This window comes from Ptychodera flava, chromosome 18, assembly GCF_041260155.1.
Source record: "Ptychodera flava strain L36383 chromosome 18, AS_Pfla_20210202, whole genome shotgun sequence".
Taxonomy (NCBI): domain Eukaryota; kingdom Metazoa; phylum Hemichordata; class Enteropneusta; family Ptychoderidae; genus Ptychodera; species Ptychodera flava.
Genome location: NC_091945.1, coordinates 5,731,768 through 5,755,748, shown reverse-complemented (window position 1 = coordinate 5,755,748; position 23,981 = coordinate 5,731,768). Strand labels below are relative to the sequence as shown.

The 23,981-nt window shown below is 37.5% G+C and overlaps 1 protein-coding gene across 1 annotated transcript; it reads left to right on the top strand.

Annotated features, from left to right (window-relative positions):
• Nucleotides 1-6,681: 6,681 nt before the first annotated feature.
• On the top strand, nt 6,682-23,544 carry LOC139117894 (zinc finger protein 776-like). Its single transcript, XM_070681128.1, has 3 exons — nt 6,682-6,931; nt 19,794-19,916; nt 22,892-23,544. Exons 1-3 carry the CDS (start codon nt 6,814-6,816, stop codon nt 23,542-23,544), a joined length of 894 nt encoding a protein of 297 aa, XP_070537229.1. The 5' UTR covers nt 6,682-6,813.
• The last annotated feature ends 437 nt before the right edge of the window (nt 23,545-23,981 follow it).

Here is a 23,981-nt window from a genome sequence, read left to right as displayed (position 1 = left end):
AGGGTGTTCTCTCTTCTGTGACTTATAATGTAACATTGTCTAACTCTAAAGCGATAGGAAATTTCGATCTTGTATACCTGTACAGATTTAAGTTCCTAGGTGAAAATTTTATAGTTGCTAAACATGCTGTGTTGCCTATTCTGACAAAAGATGGCATGGCAAACTTTACCTCATAGAACCCAGTGTGATTATGGTTTCATTTGTAAATGTTCCCGAAAAATACTCACTGCACAGGAGTACCCCCTTAGAAGATAACCCAAGGCCTGCTAATTTATGTAAAATGATTTTGCTGAACAGTGATTTACTATATTTTGGTCACATTTATGCAATTAGAAAATTAAAAAAAAAACTAATTGTGACGTTTTGCAAGCATTATATTTCCAACTTTGCTTGTGATAAATAGATAAGTACAAGTTTTGTACTCTTTAAATATGAGTATATGTACAATAAAATTATAGTAAACATACCGAAGGAAGTTGAATGTAATGGTCGCACTATATATATATATATATATATACACACGTATATATATATATATATATATATATATATATATATATATATATATATATATATATATATATATATATATATATACGTGTGTGTGCCTGTGTGTGTCTGTGTACAATTTTGATGCATTTGGACTGTCAATTTTAATTTTAATTTTTAACTTTTACTTCAGGACTCAGAGAAAACAATGACGTTGTTGCTTCTGTTCTCCTCACGCTGTCAAAAATAAAGTGATGAAGCTGTTAATTTTGATGTTTTTCCCACAAATATTTGTATGTCAATAGCTAGTTCTTTTCTTACTCCTAAACTATTAACTATTTAGTTCATTGGCACCGCAAGGCACTGTTATTGTCTACATGTGAATTCTAGTCTGGGCTACCGTTCACTTGTCAACTATAAAGATGTATTATACAAACATACAGACTGAGTTGACGAGTCGACACTAAAAAGTATGATGAGTGAAAAAAATCATAGCAACAACAGCTACTTGCATTTTTTCATCAGAGTAAAGAACAGAATACACTACACTTTATCAATAGAACACTTTTATTTTTAACTCTCTCAATCAATATACATGTAAAAAATATGCAGATAATTTCCATAAAATCAAAACATCGACATATTGGTGGCAAATTTATATAAAATATCATGATCTTCTTTGATGTAAATACATCTACATCGTGAATTCCAATCACAACTCAAAAATCATAAAATTTGCCTGAGTTTTTTTCAAAATTGGCATGTATTTTAAAGCAAAGAGGATCACAGTTTCCACAAAAAGGAAATTCAAGGTGAGTGATGAAATAAGATTCACGATACATTTCTCTGGACAATAATTTACCAAATAAAAATGCTTGTTGTGCATGTTACAATGAGAAACAATGCATGTAAATTACATCAGGAAGTCTGTAACTTTAGCTATTGATTGACTCTCGATGATAAAGGCACACTGCAGGATTTCAAAATAGGTATGCATACTCACCTGCCTGATGGCACCATGTTTCTTTCCTATGAATTTTACATAACGGTACCAAAACTAGCATTATGTACTTTTCAATGGAAGTATTAATCTGTTTTCATGACGACATACACTTAATTTAAGAGAAGAAACAATCCTGAAAATAGCATTACTACAAAATTTAACTATTAACTGTGAATGGACGACTTTTAACTAAAGTGTGAAAAAAATAAAAACTAAAGTGTGCTTCCCATTGAGTATTGTAATTTGAAATATATTTTACAGAGCTGCAACTTTGGCCAATTATTCACATTAACTTTAGACCGCTGAGAAGTCTTGACTGCAACTCATTCGTACTTTTCTTTTATGTATACCATCAGTGGTATAATCTGTTATCGGCTAGTCTATGTACTATAATCGAACATCCTTACAATATCTCGCCGACATCATGCATTTGATGCATATGATGCATATGATGCAAGATTTGAAATAGACAAACACAAAGTCATTGTAACTGAGGACTCACAAGGTTGAAATCAATACTTTTGTGCACAGCTGTTCATATATTTTTCTCATAAAGGCATATTTCAAGACCTTTATTGTAATCATATCCTGCTTACATTTTTATACAAGTTTGCTCAGGAAGCTAAAATATGTCCTTTATAATCACATGCAAGAAAGGCATCACTTTGTCCGCCAAAGTCTATTTAATAACAAAAGTTATAGTATCATGTCTGTAGACTGTGCTTCTTGCTGAGACGTTTACTGGTTTAAAAAAGGAGCATTACATGGCATTAAGAGTCTCCACTGTTTTCACCACCATGATTTTGCCCAATCTTGTCACGTTCGATCGTCGGTTTCGATGTTACAGAAAAGCTGGGTGAAAGGGCCAAGTCATCATTTTCAAAATTTATATTTTAACACTTGTAACGTAAGTAAAGAAGAGTTTCACTTGCTTTGTGACTTGTTTGTAACTTAACTTAAGTAGACAGAATAGATTAGACAGAATCTTCAGTTTCTTCCACACTGACAGAGTTATCTCTTTTTAATGTAAAATTGTTTTGTTGCTATTTCCTTAAAACACCAAGAAAGTAAATCATTGCATCATTTCATTGATATTCAACTCCATTTCTGACAGATCAATTGGTGGCAATTATTGAAAAGGAACTTCTGTGATCTTGCACAAAGCTTTTGACTTGCTGTTTGATGACACATATTTGCGTAAAGAGATTTGTTATTTACATTGATCTGCTGTTTGGTTTCATATTTAAAATTCTTGTTCCTAGCACGTCTGTAAATATGTCTTAAGTACAACACTAAAATAGCAAAGAATAGCCAGACAACTCATTTGGCAACGTATTAATTTACAGCTGACGTAAAGGCATTAATATTGGAGCTGTATTCCGTGGAGGTCCGCTCAATGGTATTAGAAATATGCTTGACAAGAGACATAAATTGATGAAATGTTTTTGAAGGAGCCACACAACGTACCTCCACATGGATATCAAAGTATTTTACCAGGAAAATTGGTCAAACTCTTTGCTTCTCATCGTATTCAAGATATATACAGCCACAATGGGTATTGTTTTGGTGAATTTTAGTGTCTTTTCAAATATTTATTTCTAAAGATTTCATTATTGTCTAAAAGGTTGGGATCTATTGACTGCATATTCTACATTTGCCTCTGTTTTACATCGATATGGTTGTCAATGGCATTTGTTAAAAGTCATAATGGCGCGTTACAGAATATTCCTCCATATTGAATATTATTCTTGATCATGTCCTACGTCATCACCAAGGTCATTATCAAAATGTAAATGTGGTGACCTTAGTGTATCACTAAGTGTTATAAGCGTATCGAATGATTTTGGTTTCCTTTGATTTTCTCCCGTTCTCAGCTGTCAAATAATGTTGGCGAAGGGTATTTTGTCGGTAGGAGAAGCACCGCTGATGATGTGACAATTGCATATATTTCGCGAAATAGTTGTGTCCGGAAGTTTTGACCTTCTCTCGCCAACATTATCCCTAGCTGTCATCGTTCTTTGCATTTCAGGACTTGTGAGTGCATCTGATGTAGGATTGGATGGGATGCAATGTTTACTAAAATCTGGACTAATACTATATATTTTACTACACTTTGTCTCTGAAACTTTTGCTTAAATCCTATAGTTTCTAATACAATAGAACATGCAATATTCGTGCAGGGGCAAAAACAAAGGTCAGTATTCTATATTTCTATCAATATATACTTTATCGTCAGTGTGTACCAGGCGAACGGGACGGGGGCTCATAACCTTGGTATACATGTGTAAGTCTTGTCTAAGGCGGTGTTCTCCCGGATTAACATTTGAATCGGATGGAAGTAATCTCTTTCCTTCATGACCACGCTTGGAGTTTTCCAGCCTTTTTGCTGCATCACATACAAGTACGCTAAAAGCATAAATAGCCATCTTAATTTATAAGAACCAATTCGAGTAAAGGAAAACTGATAATTTATGATGTAGTCTAACCAGTATTTCCGTTAAAACGTACGCAGTATAATAGCTCTTACCTGTAGTTTGTATGAGAGTCCTAGGCAGCGCCTCTAGTGGCGTAACTTGAAAATCATTTGTTTTTCTTTCAAATCAAAACTGACTCGATGGTCTGAAAGATGAATATTGAACCATCGGCTTCTGCAGTCACATGTCGGAACCGATTTTATCTGATCAAAACTCGTGCAAAATTCAAGTTGGCGCTGAGAGCTTGTAGGAGAAACGAGCAAATGGGAAAATAAATGGCTCGTCATCTCTCACAGGGAGATTCTCGCAAACTCTGGAACTCTGTACGTGCCGGGACATACTCAAAGAAAGACAGCGTTTTACCCACAAGTGTAGGTGGTTGCAATGACCATTCAGAAATAGACGATATGTGGAAAACCCACTATGAGTCCCTCCTTAATTCGGTGAATAGCTGTCAAAATAAGAATCATGTTATGACAGCCATTAATCAGGTCCATTTTTCGGAAGAAATGATTGTTACACCTGATGAAGTTATGCTCGTCGTTAGTAAATTAGATAAGGGAAAATCTGCTGGTAAAGATGGCATCCATTCTGAGCATCTTATTTATGCAAATTATCGTTGTTTCGTTTTGTTAAGTTTTTGTTTCACAGCATTTTTTGTTCATGAGTACTAACCAGATAAATTTATGCAGGCATTAATTGTTCCAATAGTCAAGGACAAAACAAATGATCTCACGTCAGTCAATAATATAGACCTATCGCTCTTGTTACAATTGTGTCTAAGGCGTTTGAACTTTGCATTTTGTCCCGTATTGACAGATACATAAATACTAACGACTTTCAGTTTGGCTTCAAGAGGAATCACTCCACTGATATGTGTAGTTTTATTTTAAAGGAGATAATTAACTTGCATAAGAGACAGAATTCGCCAGTTGTCTCTCGCTTTCTTGATGCCAGAAAGGCTTTTGATAGAGTTAATCATCGGTCAATGTTTAAAAAATTAATTGATAGCGGATCACCTGTTTTAATTGTTCGCATTCTTGTGTGGTGGTATCGTAACCAGTCATTCTATGTAAGATGGGCTTCTGCCACGTCTACACCGTTGTGTCAGAAATGGAGTTCGTCAGGGAAGCATTCTTTCCCCAAAGCTGTTCGCAGTCTATGTAGACGATCTCAGTTACATTTTGCAAGGGTCTGGTGTGGGCTGCCAGATAGCAGGTAATATAATCAACCATTTGCTTTATGCAGATGATATTGTATTGATTTGCCCTTCAGTTAAATCACTCAGAAAATTGATTAAGATATGCGAACTGTGTGGAAATGATCATGATATTCTCTTCCACTCTACTAAATCTGAATGTATGTACTTTCTGCCAAAGTCTTGGAAATTAGTAAGTAACCCGAAAGTGTACCTCTATGGAGAGTTGCTCACATTTGTAAATATTAAAAGGTATTTGGGCTACATGGTGTCGTCTACTGGAGATGACAATAATAATATCCAGAGACAGCTGAAGTATGTATGCCAGGGCAAACAATATTATCCGTATTTCAGTCATTGTTCGTATGAGGTTAAAAATGTTCTTTTCAGAGCTTTCATGTAGAGCGTATACTGTCTGAATATCTGGAGTGACTATAGTGTAAAACAGATGAATACTATGCGAGTTGCGTACAATAATTCTATGAGAATCATCTTTCAACTTAAATTTGCCTGTTGTAGCCTATAAGCAACAATTTTGTGCAGAGGAGCATTCTGAATTTACTTCACTTCAGCGCCAAGCTCTTTTTAAATCCAGGGTTCGTCTCATTGAAAATGAGAATATTTTACATCGCAGTTTTATGGATTCTGACTCGTTGCTGTTTTCATCCTTTTGGAGTCATTTGTAATGTACATATATATATTTTTTAATTCTTTTGTATATGTTCTTTTATCACTGTCTTTTTGTACTCTTTTGATATGGGCCTATGAGTGCCTGAAATAAGTAATACTACTAATAAGTAATAAAGTATTATATAGAAATAATAACACGAATAATAATAGGTTCAATTTCTGTGAAAATTTCACCATAAGGGTATTTTGGCTCGAAAAGACCAAATATGATATCGATTTCACTGCCCTATGTTTCCATGGTAACCATTTTAGGTGTTGAAAATTTCAGTTTTTCTAATATCCTTGAAAGTTACTTTGATTGATATGAAAATTATCTAGTGGGGAAGTTCGGGTCAGAGACACAAATGTCAGACTTATTTTAATGTTTCGAGTTGCCATAGTAACTATTTTGGGATTGAAAATGTTACTTTTTCCCTACTTCCTATTAAAGAACTATTAATTGATGTAAAAAATTGATAATAAGGGGTTTTCTGCTTAGCACACCAAAAAATCACACTCATTTAATGTGAGATGTTTCCATGGCAACCATTTAGGAGTAACAACATTTTTTTTCAGAAGTCCCACAGCTTCAATGAATTGTTTTTTAGATTTCTATATAATACTTATAGCCCTAAACTTGTAATAATAACAATAATAATAATAATAATAATAATAATAATAATAAATTTAGCTTGCAGTGGCGGGCAGATCGAGCAAAAATCGATCGATCTAGCAGACTACCCAGCGAACGAGCGCCTGTGTGTGAAACACAGCGCCTTTGTCAAAGCGCCCCCAACGGATGTTTCAAAGTTGAGTTCAGAGGTCAAAAGCCCATATTATTATATAACCAACACTTACCCTCTTTGTGAGTACTCGGCGTAGCCACAGCAGCGGTTATTGTGGAGTGCCCGTGGTTTGACGCAATCTCAGATTTGAATTTTACGTCCTGCTGAAATATTTTTGCGGAAAAACTTGAAATAATGGACAAGGACTGTCTTCTTTTGGATTTGGAGCACTGTGAAAGAACAACCTCAACCACCAATGGCGGCGGTGGCAGTGTATTCATTAGCAACTGCGGTGGTCAACAAGCCTGTCAAGGTATGATCCATGCATGGAGGTAGGAAGAGACTTCATACCTCCATGATCCATGTGAAGTGGAGGTGAAACACCCGCATTTAGTGCCCAGTCGCTTGTGGCGCCAATTACATGGTGGACGGCCACTGTGACCCAGAAAGTATTTTGCAGTCGTCTTTTTGGCTTCGCCAAAGGCAAGACGACGGAGAGAAGATTGTGTTTTACCATAGACCCTCGAGAAAAACGAGGGTCTATGGTTTTACTAGCTTCAATAATTGTATAATGTTGCCCACGGGCCGTGCGCGTGCGCCGGCTTTTTCTGACTTTGTTGGCTGTGTAGCGCAGCCAACATGTCAGGTGAAGGCGGCCACGGCCCATGGGCAACAATTATTGCAGCTAATGTTTTACCAGCTCGAGGTTTTCAGCATTCACCTCAAGTTCAGGGACTTGATCTCCGGAACGAAGTTTGTTTTAGTCTATAAGAGGATTATGGAATGTCATAGCCCTTTGTTTTCCATTGAAATTGATACCTAAGATTTCCTTGCCAGACAATCTGATGCCACCGCAGGCCTCAGATAGAAACAGATGCATTTTCACTCAAATTTACTTGATTGATCATTTACCATTAGGACTTGATGGCACCTTCTATATGCATGAAGTGCTGGCCCGCGATATGTGTGTTACAAATTCTACACCTAGGACCTCGTTGTGGAAACGCAGCTATCTGTTGGCGGGGTAGGTTACTATATAGTAAGAGACTGGAGAAATTATCAACAGGGAGGGCCATTGTTTTTCAAAATAGTGGCCCTGCAAGAATGTTTGTACCATTGGGTTGAATTACTGGACCATGGAACTGGAAATCCCGACTGTGTAGCATGGCGCCTTAAAAAGTCCAACTTGTGATCTAGGAAATTTGAAAACACTAGTACTATGTTTTCTGATGTATTAACATACGCAGCCGTTTTATTTTGCTATCTGCCATCTAGGACAGCCAACGTCACCATCAGTTCAGTTCAGTAAGGTTGTGCAACCCGTTGTGTGTCGGCTCTATTAAAGAATTAAAATCAATACACACTTACAGGAATTTTAAAACCAGGGGACAGTCTGTATCCCACTACCCTCTATTTTTGGGGATATTTTGCACATTTTGGGGAGAACATGCACCAGTTGTCAATCAACTTTTGTATTATATTATTATAAATATGTTAAACAAGACAAAATTAAAGCTGTGCTTTATTTCAGGCAATTGTAATAGTATACTGTATCTGCTCCAATCAGAGCTCAGTCAGACTACAACCAAGTGCAATGTTTTACTTTTAATCACAGCTTCGAAAGTATGTAAATACCGGTAGAAGCCTCAACATAATCATGCAAAACAAAGGCCACTGTCAGTAACAGATGTTACATGTACTTGCAGACTACACCCATTGAACACAGTCGCCTCAATCATGAGTGCGCCCAAGGTGACCGGCAGTGTGTGAGAATACGGAACAACAGGTTCCGTTTTGGGGACATTGTTGCGAGGGCGTGTCCTGACTGCAACACTGCACATAGGACAACGTATTAATACATACATAAATGAAAGAAGATATAGTCCACAGTATTGTTTTCTTGCTCAGGAATTCATTTCTCGTCACATGGATACTATAACAGTACTATCTGCTGATTGAGGGAAGCGGGCAGTTACAAATAATGTTGGTTCGCAGTATACTCAGCTGGAAAAGAAACTCGGGATAAAAGGCAAAATTGATCAAAGTAAGTTGTCCAGATTGTAGTTGAAAGATGTAATTGTATTGCAAAGTCAAAGTGGTTGTCTGTGCATGGAGGCTAGATTCCATACAGTATTGAAGTTTAATACCCAGAAATCTTTGTTGGTTGATCACAGATTTGGCATAGGATGATCTACAGAATGATAATCTGCCAATCTCAAATGGGTTTCCTTCTAAATATGTCACAACAAACTGTCTCAGAAATTCAATTATTGTTATGGATACTGATAGTTTTCTCTGATGCTGCAGGGACAATTTCCTCTGATGCTTTTGGGACAATTTTGAGCACAGTCACACAATGAAACTTAAGAAAGTTTATCCACTTCACAAAATAATGATCATCTGCAGCATTTAAAAAATATGACTGTCTCTTGAAAAATATTAGCAGGATCACCAGTTTACATTTTATTACCTGTGATATAATTTGCATTTATAATGGAGACAAAATTTTTGCAAACCCGCACAGGAGAAAAGGTCATTTTTGACTAGCAAATGTTCTGATCATTGATGACTTAAAAAGAGTTTCTTAGATTGATACGGCATAATGACTGCACCTACAGAGATATACACCTATAAATGACATGCATACTTTCAAGATCACAGTGTATAAATATAGTAGTAGTATAAAACGGTAGACAGACTTTCTAACATCTTTTAGTTGCACAAGCACGGATAATATTAACGCCGGCTTGATATACAATGATCCATAGATCCATATACTTGAAAGTGTGATATTCTGAAATGAAGATCGATTATTTGAATAAAATTCGAGGGGAAGTTGACAAAAATGGCACGTTTTATTCAGGTGAGGGTATCCCTCAGTACAGAAAAATTGGGGGGGGGGGGTTTACAAGCATTCATGACCTGTTGAATACAATGAATCTTTTTAAAATGCACATCAAATTTTAAGTCTTCAGTGTCAATCATACTCTAAATAAAAGTAAATTAAGGTATTTTTCAATTTTACTTTTGTCTTTTTGCTTTCCCCAATTTATCTATCATGTATGCATTCATAAGATAATCCATTGTTGAGTACCAGAAGAGATTGGAGGTGGGGACGCTTAGCATTACATAATTTGTGCTAACTTTTTTCAAACTGAATTCATAAATTTAAGTACAATTTTGAAAGGCAAGGGAGAGCACAGCATGATACAAAACAAATAAAATACTGTAAAAAGTGACATATCTTTATTAAAATCAACTAGGCCCTGACAAAACAGTACTCAGTAATAAAATAGAAAACTTCATGTACTGATAAAACACAATACCTTTGAACATATGCAAAAACAAACAGATAACACACATATATACTTTGTCCACTTTGAACATTATGTATATCCGTGGAAGCAATAAAAAAGTGGAAATTTCAGTACCCTGACACAGATTACGAGTCAAAACCATGGTTACTGTTTTCTAGTAAACAGGTAATAACTGAACTATTTTAATGACATGAGCATTGGTAATACAAAACCAATAAACAATATCAGTAAAAGTGAAAATCATTGAAGTATGCAAGATGCATGAAGATGTGCTAAAACAAACTGGGAACTGACATATGGTGCCAGCAACTTGTACACTGGCTTTGACCTCAACCATGTTCAGTGTGTGTGTGTGTGTGTGTGTGTGTGTGTGTCTATAGGAGAGGGGCTATAAGACAGCTACAAATGTAGCATGAGTGACAGTCTTAAGAGGATGTTGAACTAACCACCCTTCTTTGAACATTGTCAGATTTTCTATGTCCCACTGTTATTTTTGATCTGACTACCTCATGTATAATTAACTGCTTTGCTTGGACAAGGGGATAATTTCTCTGTAGACAGTTAATTTTAAGTGGTAGTATGTGTTTTGTTTGACTCTTGGAGTCACTTTATGTATCCTGTCAGTGTGTTTGTGTATGGGTGACAATCTTTGTGTCTCACTAGTCTATCAAGTCATGAGGTGGAGATCTGTGCTTTACCCGGAAATCCTTCTTACAGTCATAACACTTTCGTATGAGATCTTGAAAGAAGGTGGGATGGGGTGGGGGGTTCAAAGGGGTGATCAGGTGACCAAGTTTCAGATGCCATTTGTCTTGTGCGAATAGGGTGACTACCGGTACATGTACCGGTAGTTCAACTTCGATCCATGGCGGAGGCCTGGTCAATTTGCTACATCAATTTGATACGTAGCAACAGACAGCAATGTATTGGTATATGTGTCTTTGGCCAACTGGTGATCAGGCCAAATGACATTTGTTACAAAAGAAGACAAAATTTCTGTAACCCCTACATTGTACATAACCTTGCATTGTATTTTCATTGGTACGAATCCATCATTTTGTTTTAAAATTCTATAACATCCAACCATACTGAGCTCCTAAAATCTGTCATGAATTGCCTGTGTAAATCATTAAGCAGGACTTTGCATACAGATCAACTTCTTCGTTGTCACTATCAATGTTGGTACACCAAATGTCATTGACGTCTTCTGTATATTCTATAACATCTTTGGCTTTGCCAAAATCTTTGATCTGAACGCTGCACACTATAAACATTCCTGACAGGGCTTTAATGTGGTTTGAAATTTCATCATCTAATTTTGTAAATGTGAAAAAAGGGGCAGCAAAAAATAACCATGTAACAATTAAAATACAACACGAAGTGCTTCAAACTTTTGAAATTTTGATAACTTTTTACCATCAAAATAGTAGTGAATACCAATTTAAATACCGGTACATATCATAAAAAATAGATAACAAAAGTATGTAAGATTTACAATTCTGTATGAAGTGGAGTCATAAACTTCACTTAGTTTAATACAGAATAAAGATGAAATAAGTCATCTCGCAAACAAGACATCAAGAGTAACTGAAAAGTTCAATTTTAACTTTGTTACAAACACTGGGAAAAATACATTCATACTAACAGAAAATAAATATTGAAATATATTAGTTATCTCTCTTTTTTCAAACAAGTGTCCAACAAGTGTCCAACATTTTTACAATAGCTGGCCAGTACCTCCAATGGATAACAGACTTTCTTCAATAACTTTTCTGGTTTCCTGTTCCACCCCTGGCTTTACATACACATGGTAAACACAGTCAAGCATGGCTCCTCCTCCTGGACGGTCTCTTCCTGTCACAGACTTTTTGAATTCTTACAATAATGTGGATTTGAACTGAGGCCTAATTTACCGGTGTACTCACTTTTGGGAAAGCAAAAACAAGAGCTATAAATGCTTAGCCCTAAAATGAAAATTCTTTTCTCTGAAGTGCTTATTTGTACTCAACAGTATCTGATATATTCAACATTTATTACAAAATGTGATCAAAATCCTAAATATTCACAATGGTTCTCCATGACCAATTGGCTGGAAATGTTGCTCTACCTACTTAATGTACCGTAACTTAATGATAAGGAATGAATACTGTTTTTGTTACAGACATACCACAACTTTGATGTATTATCTTATTTTCATGCTGTGTCATATTTTCAAGGACTGTCAGCAATAATGAGAAACCACATCCATTTCACTATGATTAAAACCTTTGGTGACAGGGAAAGGGATGCCACTCACACAAATTATTTGTGTGCAAAACATGCCAGGAAGTTACACAGATATGTCCTAGAACTTTATAATTTCATCAACATCAAAATGGAAATGCTTATTAATTACCACTCAATGTTGGTGATTTTTCCTTGTTCTTTCAACCGTCTGAAAACTTTGCATAAATTAGCAGGAACAGGGCCACTTGTTTTCCACTGTTTGAAAGCACACTCTGTTCTTGTCCACACTGGTCACTTTTCCTTGTTATCTCATGGTGGAGATACTCTGTTATCTTGTTCAGTTTGGGGAACCACACTCCCAAAGGATCGTAACGATTCCCCTCCTCATATAACCTCCAGCCACACTGACTCATGGAGTCATATGCGGAATGCATGATACATGTACCGGTACATGCACCTGCACAATATTACATATACGGTATTAATACATTACTGCATTGTAACACTTATTTTTTGTTAGCTCCCATAGCCATATGTATATATGGCAATGGAAGCTATTCTTATAGGCTAGGGAAATGTCTGTATGTAGTAGTGTATGTCTGTATGTCTGTGTGTCTGTATGTCTGTATGTCTGTATGTCTGTATGTCTGTCCGTCAACATCAAAACTCCAAAACCGCTGTACATTTCATCTTGATATTTGGTGTGTATATGGATGATGGGCTGTAGATGAGATTTTGTTCAAATGAAGTTGTCATTGCCAAAAATATGCAAATTAAGTGAAAAAATGTAAAAACAGTCAAAATTGAAAAAACTCAATAACCACTGAGCAGATTACATGAAAAATTAGCATGTATGTACTTTGGGCTGACATGAAATGATTGTGCACATCTTGGGTCAGTATCTTGGACTTGCTATTTTTCATGAATTTTTTTGTAATTTTCTCCCATTTTTGGTCAAAAAATCTCCTGCTCTGAAACCACAAGTCCGATTGATTTGAAACTTGGTATGGAAGTGCATAGGAGTGACCTTTCCCAAATTTGGGCAAATCGTGGTGAAATTTGCATATTTTTAGTTTACACGTCCATAGACTCCCATGTATAAGGCAGATCTCCATAGACTCCCATGTATAAGGCCACGAAAAATAAAAATTTAGTTTCTCATCGTATTCATATTGCAAAAAGGATGCAGTGACACAATTTTAGTCCCCTAGGATGAAGTCCAGTGAGCTTATAGATTGGGTCATGTCCGTCTGTTCGTCCATCCGTGAGTCCATTCGTTCACGCAGATATCTCAGATATTTTGACAAAATGTCATGTGACCTTGATGACCTTTGACCTCAAATATACATATTTGTCCATAACTCAGTAACCACAAGTGCTACCATACTTCATATATGGTATGATGGGACAGCTTATGACGCCACATATTGTACCTCATTAATTATGCACATATCTAATTTTGAGCGAGCCAATAGAGCTAGAGGTCTGATTTTTGGTATATAGGGATAACTTAGCAATACAATTTTTTTGACAAAATGTCACGTGACCTCGGTGACCTTTGACCTCAAATATACATATTTGTCCAAAACTCAGTAACCACAAGTGCTACACCCTTCATGTATGGTATGATGGGACACCTTATGACGCCACATATTGTACCTCATTAATTATGTGCATATCTAATTTTGAGCGAGCCAATACAGCTAGAGGTCTGATTTTTGGTATATAGGGATAACTTAGCAATACAATTTTTTTACAAAATGTCACGTGACCTCGGTGACCTTTGACCTCAAATATACGTATTTGTCCATAACTCAGTAACCACAAGTGCTACACCCTTCATGTATGGTATGATGGGACAGCTTATGACGCCACATATTGTACCTCATTAATTATGCACATATCTTATTTGAGCGAGCCAATAGAGCTAGAGGTCTGATTTTTGGTATATAGGGATAACTTAGCAAAACAATTTTTTTGACAAAAGGTCACGTGACCTAGGTGACCTTTGACCTCAAATATACATATTTTTCCATAACTCGGTAACCACAAGTGCTACACCCTTCATGTTTGGTATGATTGGACACCTTATGACGCCTCATACTGTACCTCAATAATTATGCGCATATCTCATTCTGAGCGAGCCAATAGAGCTGGATGTCTGATTTTTGGTATATAGGGATAACTATAGGAGAGAAATTTTTTGACCAAATGTCATGTGACCTCGATGACCTTTTACCTAAAATATATGTTTATGTCAATAAATAAGTAACCACAAGTGCTATGTCCTTTGTATTTAGTAGGATGGGAGACCTTATGACAACACACGCTTTACCTCATAATTATGTACACATCTAATTCTGGGCAAGCGATAGAGCTAGAGATCTGATTTTTTGGCATATAGGGATTATTAGCAATATAATTTGTTTTTTCAAAATGTTATGTGACCTCGATGACCTTTGACCTTGATTATACATATATATGCATATTTCAGTAACCACAATTTCTATACCCTCCAATTTTGATAGGATATTAGACCTTAAGATGTCACATCTTGTACCTCATTTATAATGCGCATATGTATTTCTTGGCTGGCCAATACTGCTAGAGGTCTGATCTTTTTTCCTGATTTAGAACCATAACTTAGACATGCCTCATGTGTTTCAAATTGGGAACAATGACATAGACCTATGTGCCCATAGATCTCAACATATACACTCCAGTGATACTTCTTAATGACCACATTTTCCTGCCCCATCAAGACTAATACTCCTATTACAAGTCGGGACTATGTCATTGTAAATGACTTGTTGAGTTAATGGTTGTATCACAGTATTCGATATATCTAATTCTGTATTTTTTCCATTTTATATTCTGAATAATTACATTAAACATATTTCACTGTCTCCAGTACATTTCATTTAAGTATTTTCACTTCATGCACTTTATCCCTTTCACACATGTTCAAATATCTGACCAGAGAACAAACACTAAATAGTCCAGGATGGGAGCTACAGTGTCATTGACGCTATTTTTTATAAAAGTTCACATATAACCAAACGAAGATGAAAGCTGTGACATGTGATCACAAGTAAATAAACAGTGGTTGTACTCAGAATACAGTGAATATGTAGGGGAACTACATCGAAAGTTGCATGTACTTTGTAAAGGAAGAGAGAAAATTATCGCTCTAGTCATTCACATACAGCACTGTGCATGGTTGAATCACTGGAACTGTCTCTCGAATCCACAGACTGTACAAGCATGAATCATATCACACTTGACTTGGCCTGACTATAATATCACAATGCAACTTGTATTGTTACGATCATCTTTATTTGCCCTCTTATCACTTAACATCGAACCCAGTTTTAGTTTGAAACCCACTTAAAATGCAATACGTACAATCTGACTGTTGGTTAATTCATAACAGCATATTGCAACTTGACACTGCTGAACACTGTGATGAACCTGTGGAAAATTAAAAGTAGTATTTCTTCACTATAAGAATTCCTTTGCAGGCTGTTCCGAAAGTCACCATGCATAAATTGTTATTCTTGGTACATATACGAAGTTAAAGCATTGGAATTTCCCCAAAACAGAAGTACCGATAGGCCTTCATGCATGGGAGGAAATGTCCCCGATGTCCCCATGGCGCTACAGCCATACCGTACAGTGCTCGCCTATGTGTCCAGAAATTGTTTATCAACTGTGTTGTTCATGTGGGATGCAAAAATCGGCCAAAAGACACTGTACGATGGATGGATTGGATATAGCTGAACGAAATCATGAAGTTGTGAAGGAACGTCATGGCGGAAACTGTGAGAGGACCGCTGAAAGTAATGCATAAAGTTTCCTGGAATTTTGAACTTATCACCCTCACTGGAAGCCATGGTGTTGACTGCACATCTTACATGTAGTTCTTTTACTTCCAAACTTGACCAAAAGATGACAATCCATAGCCTCATACAAGAGCTGAAAGCACCTGAGAGAAATCCAGCTTCGTGTTCACTGGGTCTCTTATGCAAATATGAATGTGCATACATGCAGTGCTCCACAATACATCTCTATATTGGGAGAGAACACAAACTATAAAATGTGACATAAGGTTGAGATCAGTTTGTGTAATCAGCGTTATAGAAATCAAACATCGTACCAGCCAAGCGTTTGACTGGGAGGAGAACTCCACTAATGCAAGAACGTGGGATTGAAAAGGCGGAGCCTCCCTTTAAAAAGACGCAAAGGTATGGCGGTGTTCATTGTGTAAGTGGACACCAAACAGGCAAAACGCGGGCACACACTCCAGAAAATGCCACTTTTTAGTTCCTCCCGGCCACAAAAACACAAGCAGACTGCCAAGCGGTCAGTATGAAGTTGCTGCCTATCGAATCGAACTCTGTGGTTATATTCAAAGTATAACGCGACTGGAAGACAATTGTTTAGGAAATTTGAGCATTTGTGGATGACTGTTTGCGATTTGAACCGACCGTCAATCAAAAGCTTGCATAAACTCTGTTAGACTGAAAGATTCAGTCGCGTGCGGGCGCTCCGGCGCACTGCGACCTACGACCCTTTACCACGACTGAAGGCACACTGTACTTGGCCGCGGCAAACTCAAAGAAAAAATAGTACCGCCCACAACTGACTTCACAGACTTTTCAAATATGTAAATCATGGTAGTGTAATTTGAATATTGCTCACGTGGGCTGTTTACGGGCATAATGAACACGCGGTAGTCAAGACAACAATGTCAATCAACTGCATCGGCAGCGCCGACATTGCATAATCGCTCTACTCGGCAGATGAAAACAACGACACGTGTGTGTAAGCTTTATAGGCTAGCCGCTTGTCGGAGAAAAAAACTTACATGTAGATACAATTGTCTGTATGGCTCCATTGACGCCTATAAAAAAACTCCATAGCGTCTTTCGCGCTGAGCGCAGCAGAATGTGCAGTCTGGGGGGAGCTCGGAAGAAAAGGTCGATCTTTTCGATCGATATCGAGAAACTGAACTTGAGCAACTCTACACAAAACAAAACATTACCCTACACACTAATCCAAACTTCCTTACAAAAATCCGAGGCGAAACAAACATTTTTATTAACACAAACAATCGGATAAGAATGTAGGAACACATTTTTGAAACGAATCAAACACAAACTCGACACAAAAACATTTTGGATAGTTAGGTGGGGAGCCTCTTTCACATTTTTACTTTCGCGCTGAGCGCAGCAGAATGTGCAGTCTGCGGGGACCTCGGAAGAAAAGGTCGATCTTTTCGAAAATGACCGATATCGCCGAGAAACTAAAGCAACTCTACAGTGGAACTGACGTCTGGACATCACAGCGGAGTCTGCCTTTGTAAAAAATAAAGACAGTGTGCTTCCTCGATGGCACTTCCAACAAGATTTTCTTGATAGACATCGCAACTGAGTAATCTCCGCCACTCTCTCGTCATGATAGCCTCTCTGGTGAACTGAACACAACCTGGAATTTACCACGCACAATTTGTTCCTTAGTACGTACGTCGTTTCGGAGATCTGAACCGATCAAAGCCGCCTTCACACCCATTTCGCTGCACTTCTGCACTTGATCTTTCATGAGTGAAATCAGGGGCGAAATCCCCAGAGCGATCGATCCTGAACGGTTCTTAAGTGTGTCCATAACTTTGGGTGCCAGCGTGTAAATCATAGATTTCCCATACCGTGGGGCCCTGTTGGTAAAATAGCGAACACATCTCTGCCGCCGCAAAAACTCTTTGAGTGCGTCTCTTTGCTCTCTTTTCAACTAAGGCATACATCAGAACATTTACTGACTGCCTCGGCAATGCGAGTCGGCGATTGTTCGGATCGGCCATAATGATCAAATCGGAACGCTAGCCACAGACGTCAACGTGAGTATAGCTTCGGTCGTTTGATTTTCAATACTTCGAGTTTGAGAAAACACGTTGTATTTGTTGACAAACGAGAGCATAGGCGGGACAAAAGCCGGGCGACAGTTTTGAATATGCTAATCACGATCACGCACTGAGTGAGCGATGTGGGCGGTCTTGTTACCCTACATACTGTCAATTAACTCGTTTCTGTAATACGATTGGTTCCAACAAAATTTTGTTGGAGAACAGGATTTCAACAGTGTGCCTTCAGTCGTGGTAAAGGGTCGTAGGTCGCAGTGCGCCGGAGCGCCCGCACGCGACTGAATCTTTCAGTCTAAAACTCTGTTTGCAGGATTAGCAAATGTGACAAAAGGTTGGGATCAGTTTGTGTAATCAACTTTATAGAAATCAAACATCATACTGGCCAAGCGTTTGACTGGGAGGAGAACTCCACTAATGTGAGAACCTCAGCCTGGGATTGAAAAGTGCGGCTTTAAGAATGAATCGTATGGAAACAACGGAACAGCTAAGTTTCGGGGTTGCCCCTGACCTTTGACCCTACCATCATCCTGTACTCATTAATTATGCACATCTCTAATTCTAGACTAGCCAATAGAGCTAGAAGTCTGACAGGGATAAGTATTACATTTTTTCGACGAAATGTCATGTGACCAGAGTGACCTATGACCTAAATTTTACAAATGGGCCAATGAATCAGTGACCATTTTCAGTTGCACACGAAAACTAGAGAGGGTTACTTTTTTCTAGGAAACACTGTTGTAGGGTCGCTGTTTTACGCACCATGTCTTTTCTAAAAACACCGGCCCTCTCTCCCTCCTTGTAATTTCTATCCATTCCCGTACTGTAATGACCTTGGGCCCCCTCCATGTAGAATTTGTAAACACACGTACTGCAGAACACCACTTTATCCACTTCGAAGGCGCAGTTGAAGTCCTTGATCTATCAGAGTACATGGATTGAATAAAGTAAATTTCAGTGAAATTGCATCTGTTTTTAGCCCTGCGTCTGATGCTGTGTGTTCCCAGTGGAGGAAAGTAACACCGGGAACACAAAGCATCATATGCAAGGCTAGCGTAAACTGCCGAATGTGAATCATACATCTTGAATTAGGCTTATCCGAATTTTGGTGGGAAAGCACTACATTATTGCAGCTAATGAGGTCACAGCTCTGGTATACGGTACTGAGCTGTGACATGAGAGGCATGAGTAAGGAATAGTGGACATACCACTGACATGTGAAGTAAAAGGGATTTTCGTAGGGCTCTAAAGTGATCGGATGAGTTGACTACCTCGGTTACTAAAAACATTCAAACAAAATTATTTTGTGTTCACTAATTTTTACTCTTACCCATACATGATACATGTACAGTGAAAGCAGTAAGATGTCACTTTTATCAAGAACAGGACAATGTGACTTCCAGAGTTTTATCAAATGTACAGTGCAGTATTTGCATATTGGTTAGTCATTAAATAAGTTATAGAGCTATGTTAAAAAACTTTCAATGTTTACAAGGAAGTGATGGAGAGGCGTGCCCAAAGTGTGGTGGAATTGTGAACATTGAGGTTGCTGAAGATTCCAGCAGTTTTTGAAACTCAGTTGTGCTGGAGCACATTGTTGTGGTGCTTATATTTTCAGTGATATGAGTGTGATATCTGATTATTTTTCTTAAGTTAAATAGATCAGCTATTAATGTTATTCTATGGCTTCTTAACATTGAACTATGTATTTCTTTCAGATTGTTCTGAAATTTTCAAATCTCTAAAACATTTGGACAAAATGCACGAGCTAGTTAAACCATTAGAGACACTGACTGAAAGGATGTGCCAACAATATCAAGACAATACATTATCAATAAAAGGTATGGATTTGTTGTACAGGGCAGTGGTGAGTTTTGTTTTGTATGGTATGTTCATGTGTGTTTGTGTTTGTTGTGCCACATCGCACATCGTATATGTATATAAACCAAAGAGAGTACCGGTATATGGTGAGTCAGTGGCGTCTCTCTGTCTGTGTTTGTATGTATGTATGTATGTATGTATGTATGTATGCATGCATGCATGCATGTCTGTCTGTCTGTCTGTCTGTCTGTCTGTCTGTCTGTCCATTCTCATTAAAACTCCAAAACTGGAGTACCTACCATCTTAGTATTTTGTGTTCAGGTGCACCCAGAGGTGGACATGTGAATTTGTTCAAATAAACCTGTCTGTGTCAAAAATATGTAAATGAGGTAGAAAAGCGAAAACAGGCAAATTACTTATCAGTAACCATTTTTGGTTAAACAGTCATTTTCTGCCAAAGCTCTTGTTGAATGCTTTCAAAATTTATTTTCTGCTTGATCTAGGGTTGACTTACTTTGCATTTATTAATTCTTTGGGGAAATGTTCATATTTTGTATTTTTAGCCTAATTTAGGGCAATATTTGCATTTTTGGTTTAAAAATCACTTTCTCTGAATTATCTATTGTGATTGCTTTGAAACTTCATATGCATGTACCCAGAGGCAACCACAGTTGAATGTCTTCAAATCGTGGTGAAATTTTCATATTTGTATGTTTGGGGCAATTTTCCCATTATTTGGTCAAAAATATTTTTCTAAAATCGCTCGTCCAATTGCCAAATTAGGTGTGCATGTTCCAAAGGGTAAACTTAGTTCACTCTTCCCTGCCACATGGAGTCAAATGTGATCTAGTATCATTGATACTATTTTCGATGCAATCTTATAATGTGACTGCCATTTTGTCATGCTCTGATCTACAGCATGTTCATAACTCTACAGTATTTATACCAACTGGACTTATGAGTGTGACAGTGTTTTGCCATAAGTGTCAAATGAATTGACCAAGAAAGAATTCACTAAATCATAAGAAAATACAGCTGAACTAGTCTCATACCTACTTTTTAAATGCCTCTGGAAATACACATTTTTATGCGTTGGCACACCTTACTGTGTTTGCGCTGTGTCAAGGTTTATGCTATTTGCTTAGGATAAGGCTAATAATGACCTGCCCCCTAAAAGGAAATTGACAGACTTTGCGCTCTTTTACTTGTGTACTTCAAACTTTTAGTGGCAAAATGTGCCCAGAAATGCATGTGTTGGCCACTTTTATATGATGAAGTACAGTACATGTATGAACACCAGAATTCATTTATGTAATTAAGTAATGTTTAGTATCATCTTTGAGTGGTCAGTCACCTACATGTGCAATTGCAAACTGCTTGTCAGACATGTTCGTGTCTTATGTAGAGTATTTTACTCAATGTACCTTCATATCTATGTACACTCTGGATCTCTGTGATCGCCCATGGTTTTGATAGCCATGCTTTCATGTATGCTTGTATTGGACTGTAGTGTTAATTTATATTATCACATGCACAAGCCAAGTTTGTTGTCTCCAAACAAAAAATACAGGATTATTCTCTGGTCGTTCTAGGTCACAACAACCTGCATCTATGTCATCAATTTTGGTGCATCAGACCTTTTTTGCGTCAATCTTCGGTGTGTTTGTTAATGTAAACAAACAACATCGTGGCCGGTATTTTCCCCATGATAAAAATGTGTCTGACGTGAAAATGTCGTAAACATTAGTCAAAATTATTAGAGTCTGACAAAAAACATCAACTTAGCAAATTTTTGAGCCCTCATGTTTTAGTTTTGTCACCAATATGCATGGGGTTTTGTATTCATATAGACCTCGCCGATGCCTGAATTTGATGCACTTTGTACTCTCATGTGGTAGACATACGGTTTCCACTGCAACAAGGGGGTCAACTGCTGTGTCCAGGCCTCCAAAATTCATGTATTGAAATCAATATTTTCACAGACTACGACAATAATAATCTGAACAATTTAAACACAAGAGTCTACCGCCTGTGTATTCCTAAGGAATTAGGTGAATAATTTGCAGAAACAACAAGCTTGAAGCTGGTTGCGTTACCATGAGTTCCGTAAGCATTACAACCACGGTCAGGCGCGACGTTTACAGTATTCACGCCATCGAGATTCAGTCGATGTTTGTTCCCGAAAAATAGGGTCTCTTTGGCTGAGGTAAATTTCTAGGCCTGTATGCTATCTTTGAAATATTGTATAACTTTGCGGAAGGTACATGTACGTGTAGAACAAGAGGTCGTTTGGCATTTGCTCCATACACTACCGATCGTGAGCGCCATGTTCCTCGCTCACGCAACGGACGACTGGAAATGATTGACAGCTTGAGTACTGCGTATTGATATTTTTCCTAAAGTAGTTCAAAAGTTTAAACATGGCATCGTCTTAGAAAACTTCTTTTACTTTGCAAAAAATAACGAATTCTTGGTTTGTGCATGTGATAAGTATATTATTCCCTAATATTTTTCTGTGTTCACCATGGAAAATACTCCTGATGTAATGACCGTGTCACCACGAGTCGAAGATGAGTGGTGACACGGTCACTACCGTACATCACTCGTATTTTCCTTCGCTGAATGAAGAAAAATATTAGGGAATAACATTTAATTGCTTTCATGACTTTAATTTTGTTACATGTGTAAATGTACTTTGTTCATACTCTGTGCCTTGCTGTGCTGTGCTGCCTTTGGTGTGTTCAGTAACTCTGTATGTGACATTTGACCCACAATTTTTGATTGAAGATAGGTGTGATGGCTATTGATGTGCTCCTCGGTGATCAAATACAATCCATGAAAAATGTTTATGTTTTGTCCAATATTATCTGAAGTTATTAAAGGAAACATCAAAAGCCTAATTCTCTCCGTCTCTTGTCCAAAGAGTGGTTTATGGAGCCCTGTTGTTAACACCTTACTCTAATGAAATGTTTCATATTAACCTCTCTCTCAACAGATGCATCAATTATTGTACAGAGCATCATGCAATATTGCTTTATAACATGGGAATATGACATGTCCAACCATGAGAACAGCAACGAAGACATGACTCCATGGTACGAGGACCATCACATCGAACACCAAACTATATTACACAAAGATTCCGTCCATATGGTTGAGTGCCATCCTCATAATAGGGACAACTGTGATGGTGAAATCAGCACTGAGTGTGGTAAAATTTATATGAAAAACAGCAATGATGGAGCACATAGCATAAACTATTCAGGGGTACAAGAAAGTGAATGTGAAGAAAGTGTTAAGACCTTCACACACAGCATGTATCTCAAGGGGCTTGCAGTGATCCCATCTGATCAAAGATCATTCCAACACAGTGAATGCAGTAAAACATTAATTCAGAATGGCAATCTTGAGACACATGTATTGAGCAACTTGAATATCAGACCACATAAATGTAAAAATTGTGGCAAAACATTTACAGAAAAGGGCAGTCTTAAAAAGCATATTTTGACCCATTCAGAGATGAGACCCCATCAATGCGGGGAGTGTGGTAAAAGATTTAAAAGCAAGGATCATGTACTCAGCCATATGTTGATCCATTCTGGTGTGAGACCACATAAATGTGAAGAGTGTGGTAAAGATTACACTTAAAAGCAATCTTAATATGCATATGTTGATCCATTCTGGTGTCAAGCTGCATGAATGTCAGCAGTGTGGGAGAACATTTACACAGAAGAGCAATCTTACAAGTCACATATTGACCCATTCAGGTGTCAGACCCCATAAATGCGAAGAGTGTGGTAAAACATTTAAAAGGAATAGTAGTAAAAACAGCCATATGTTGATCCATTCTGGTTTGAGACCATATAAATGTAAAGAGTGTGGTAAAACATTTACAAATCAAAGCAATCTTAATAGGCACATGTTGATCCATTCTGGTGTCAAACCGTACGAATGTAAGCAGTGTGGTAAAACATTCACACAGAAGGTCGATCTTAACAATCACATATTGACCCATTCAGAGATCAGACCCTATAATTGCAGGGAGTGTGGTAAAACATTTAAAAGGAAGTGCCATGTACTCAACC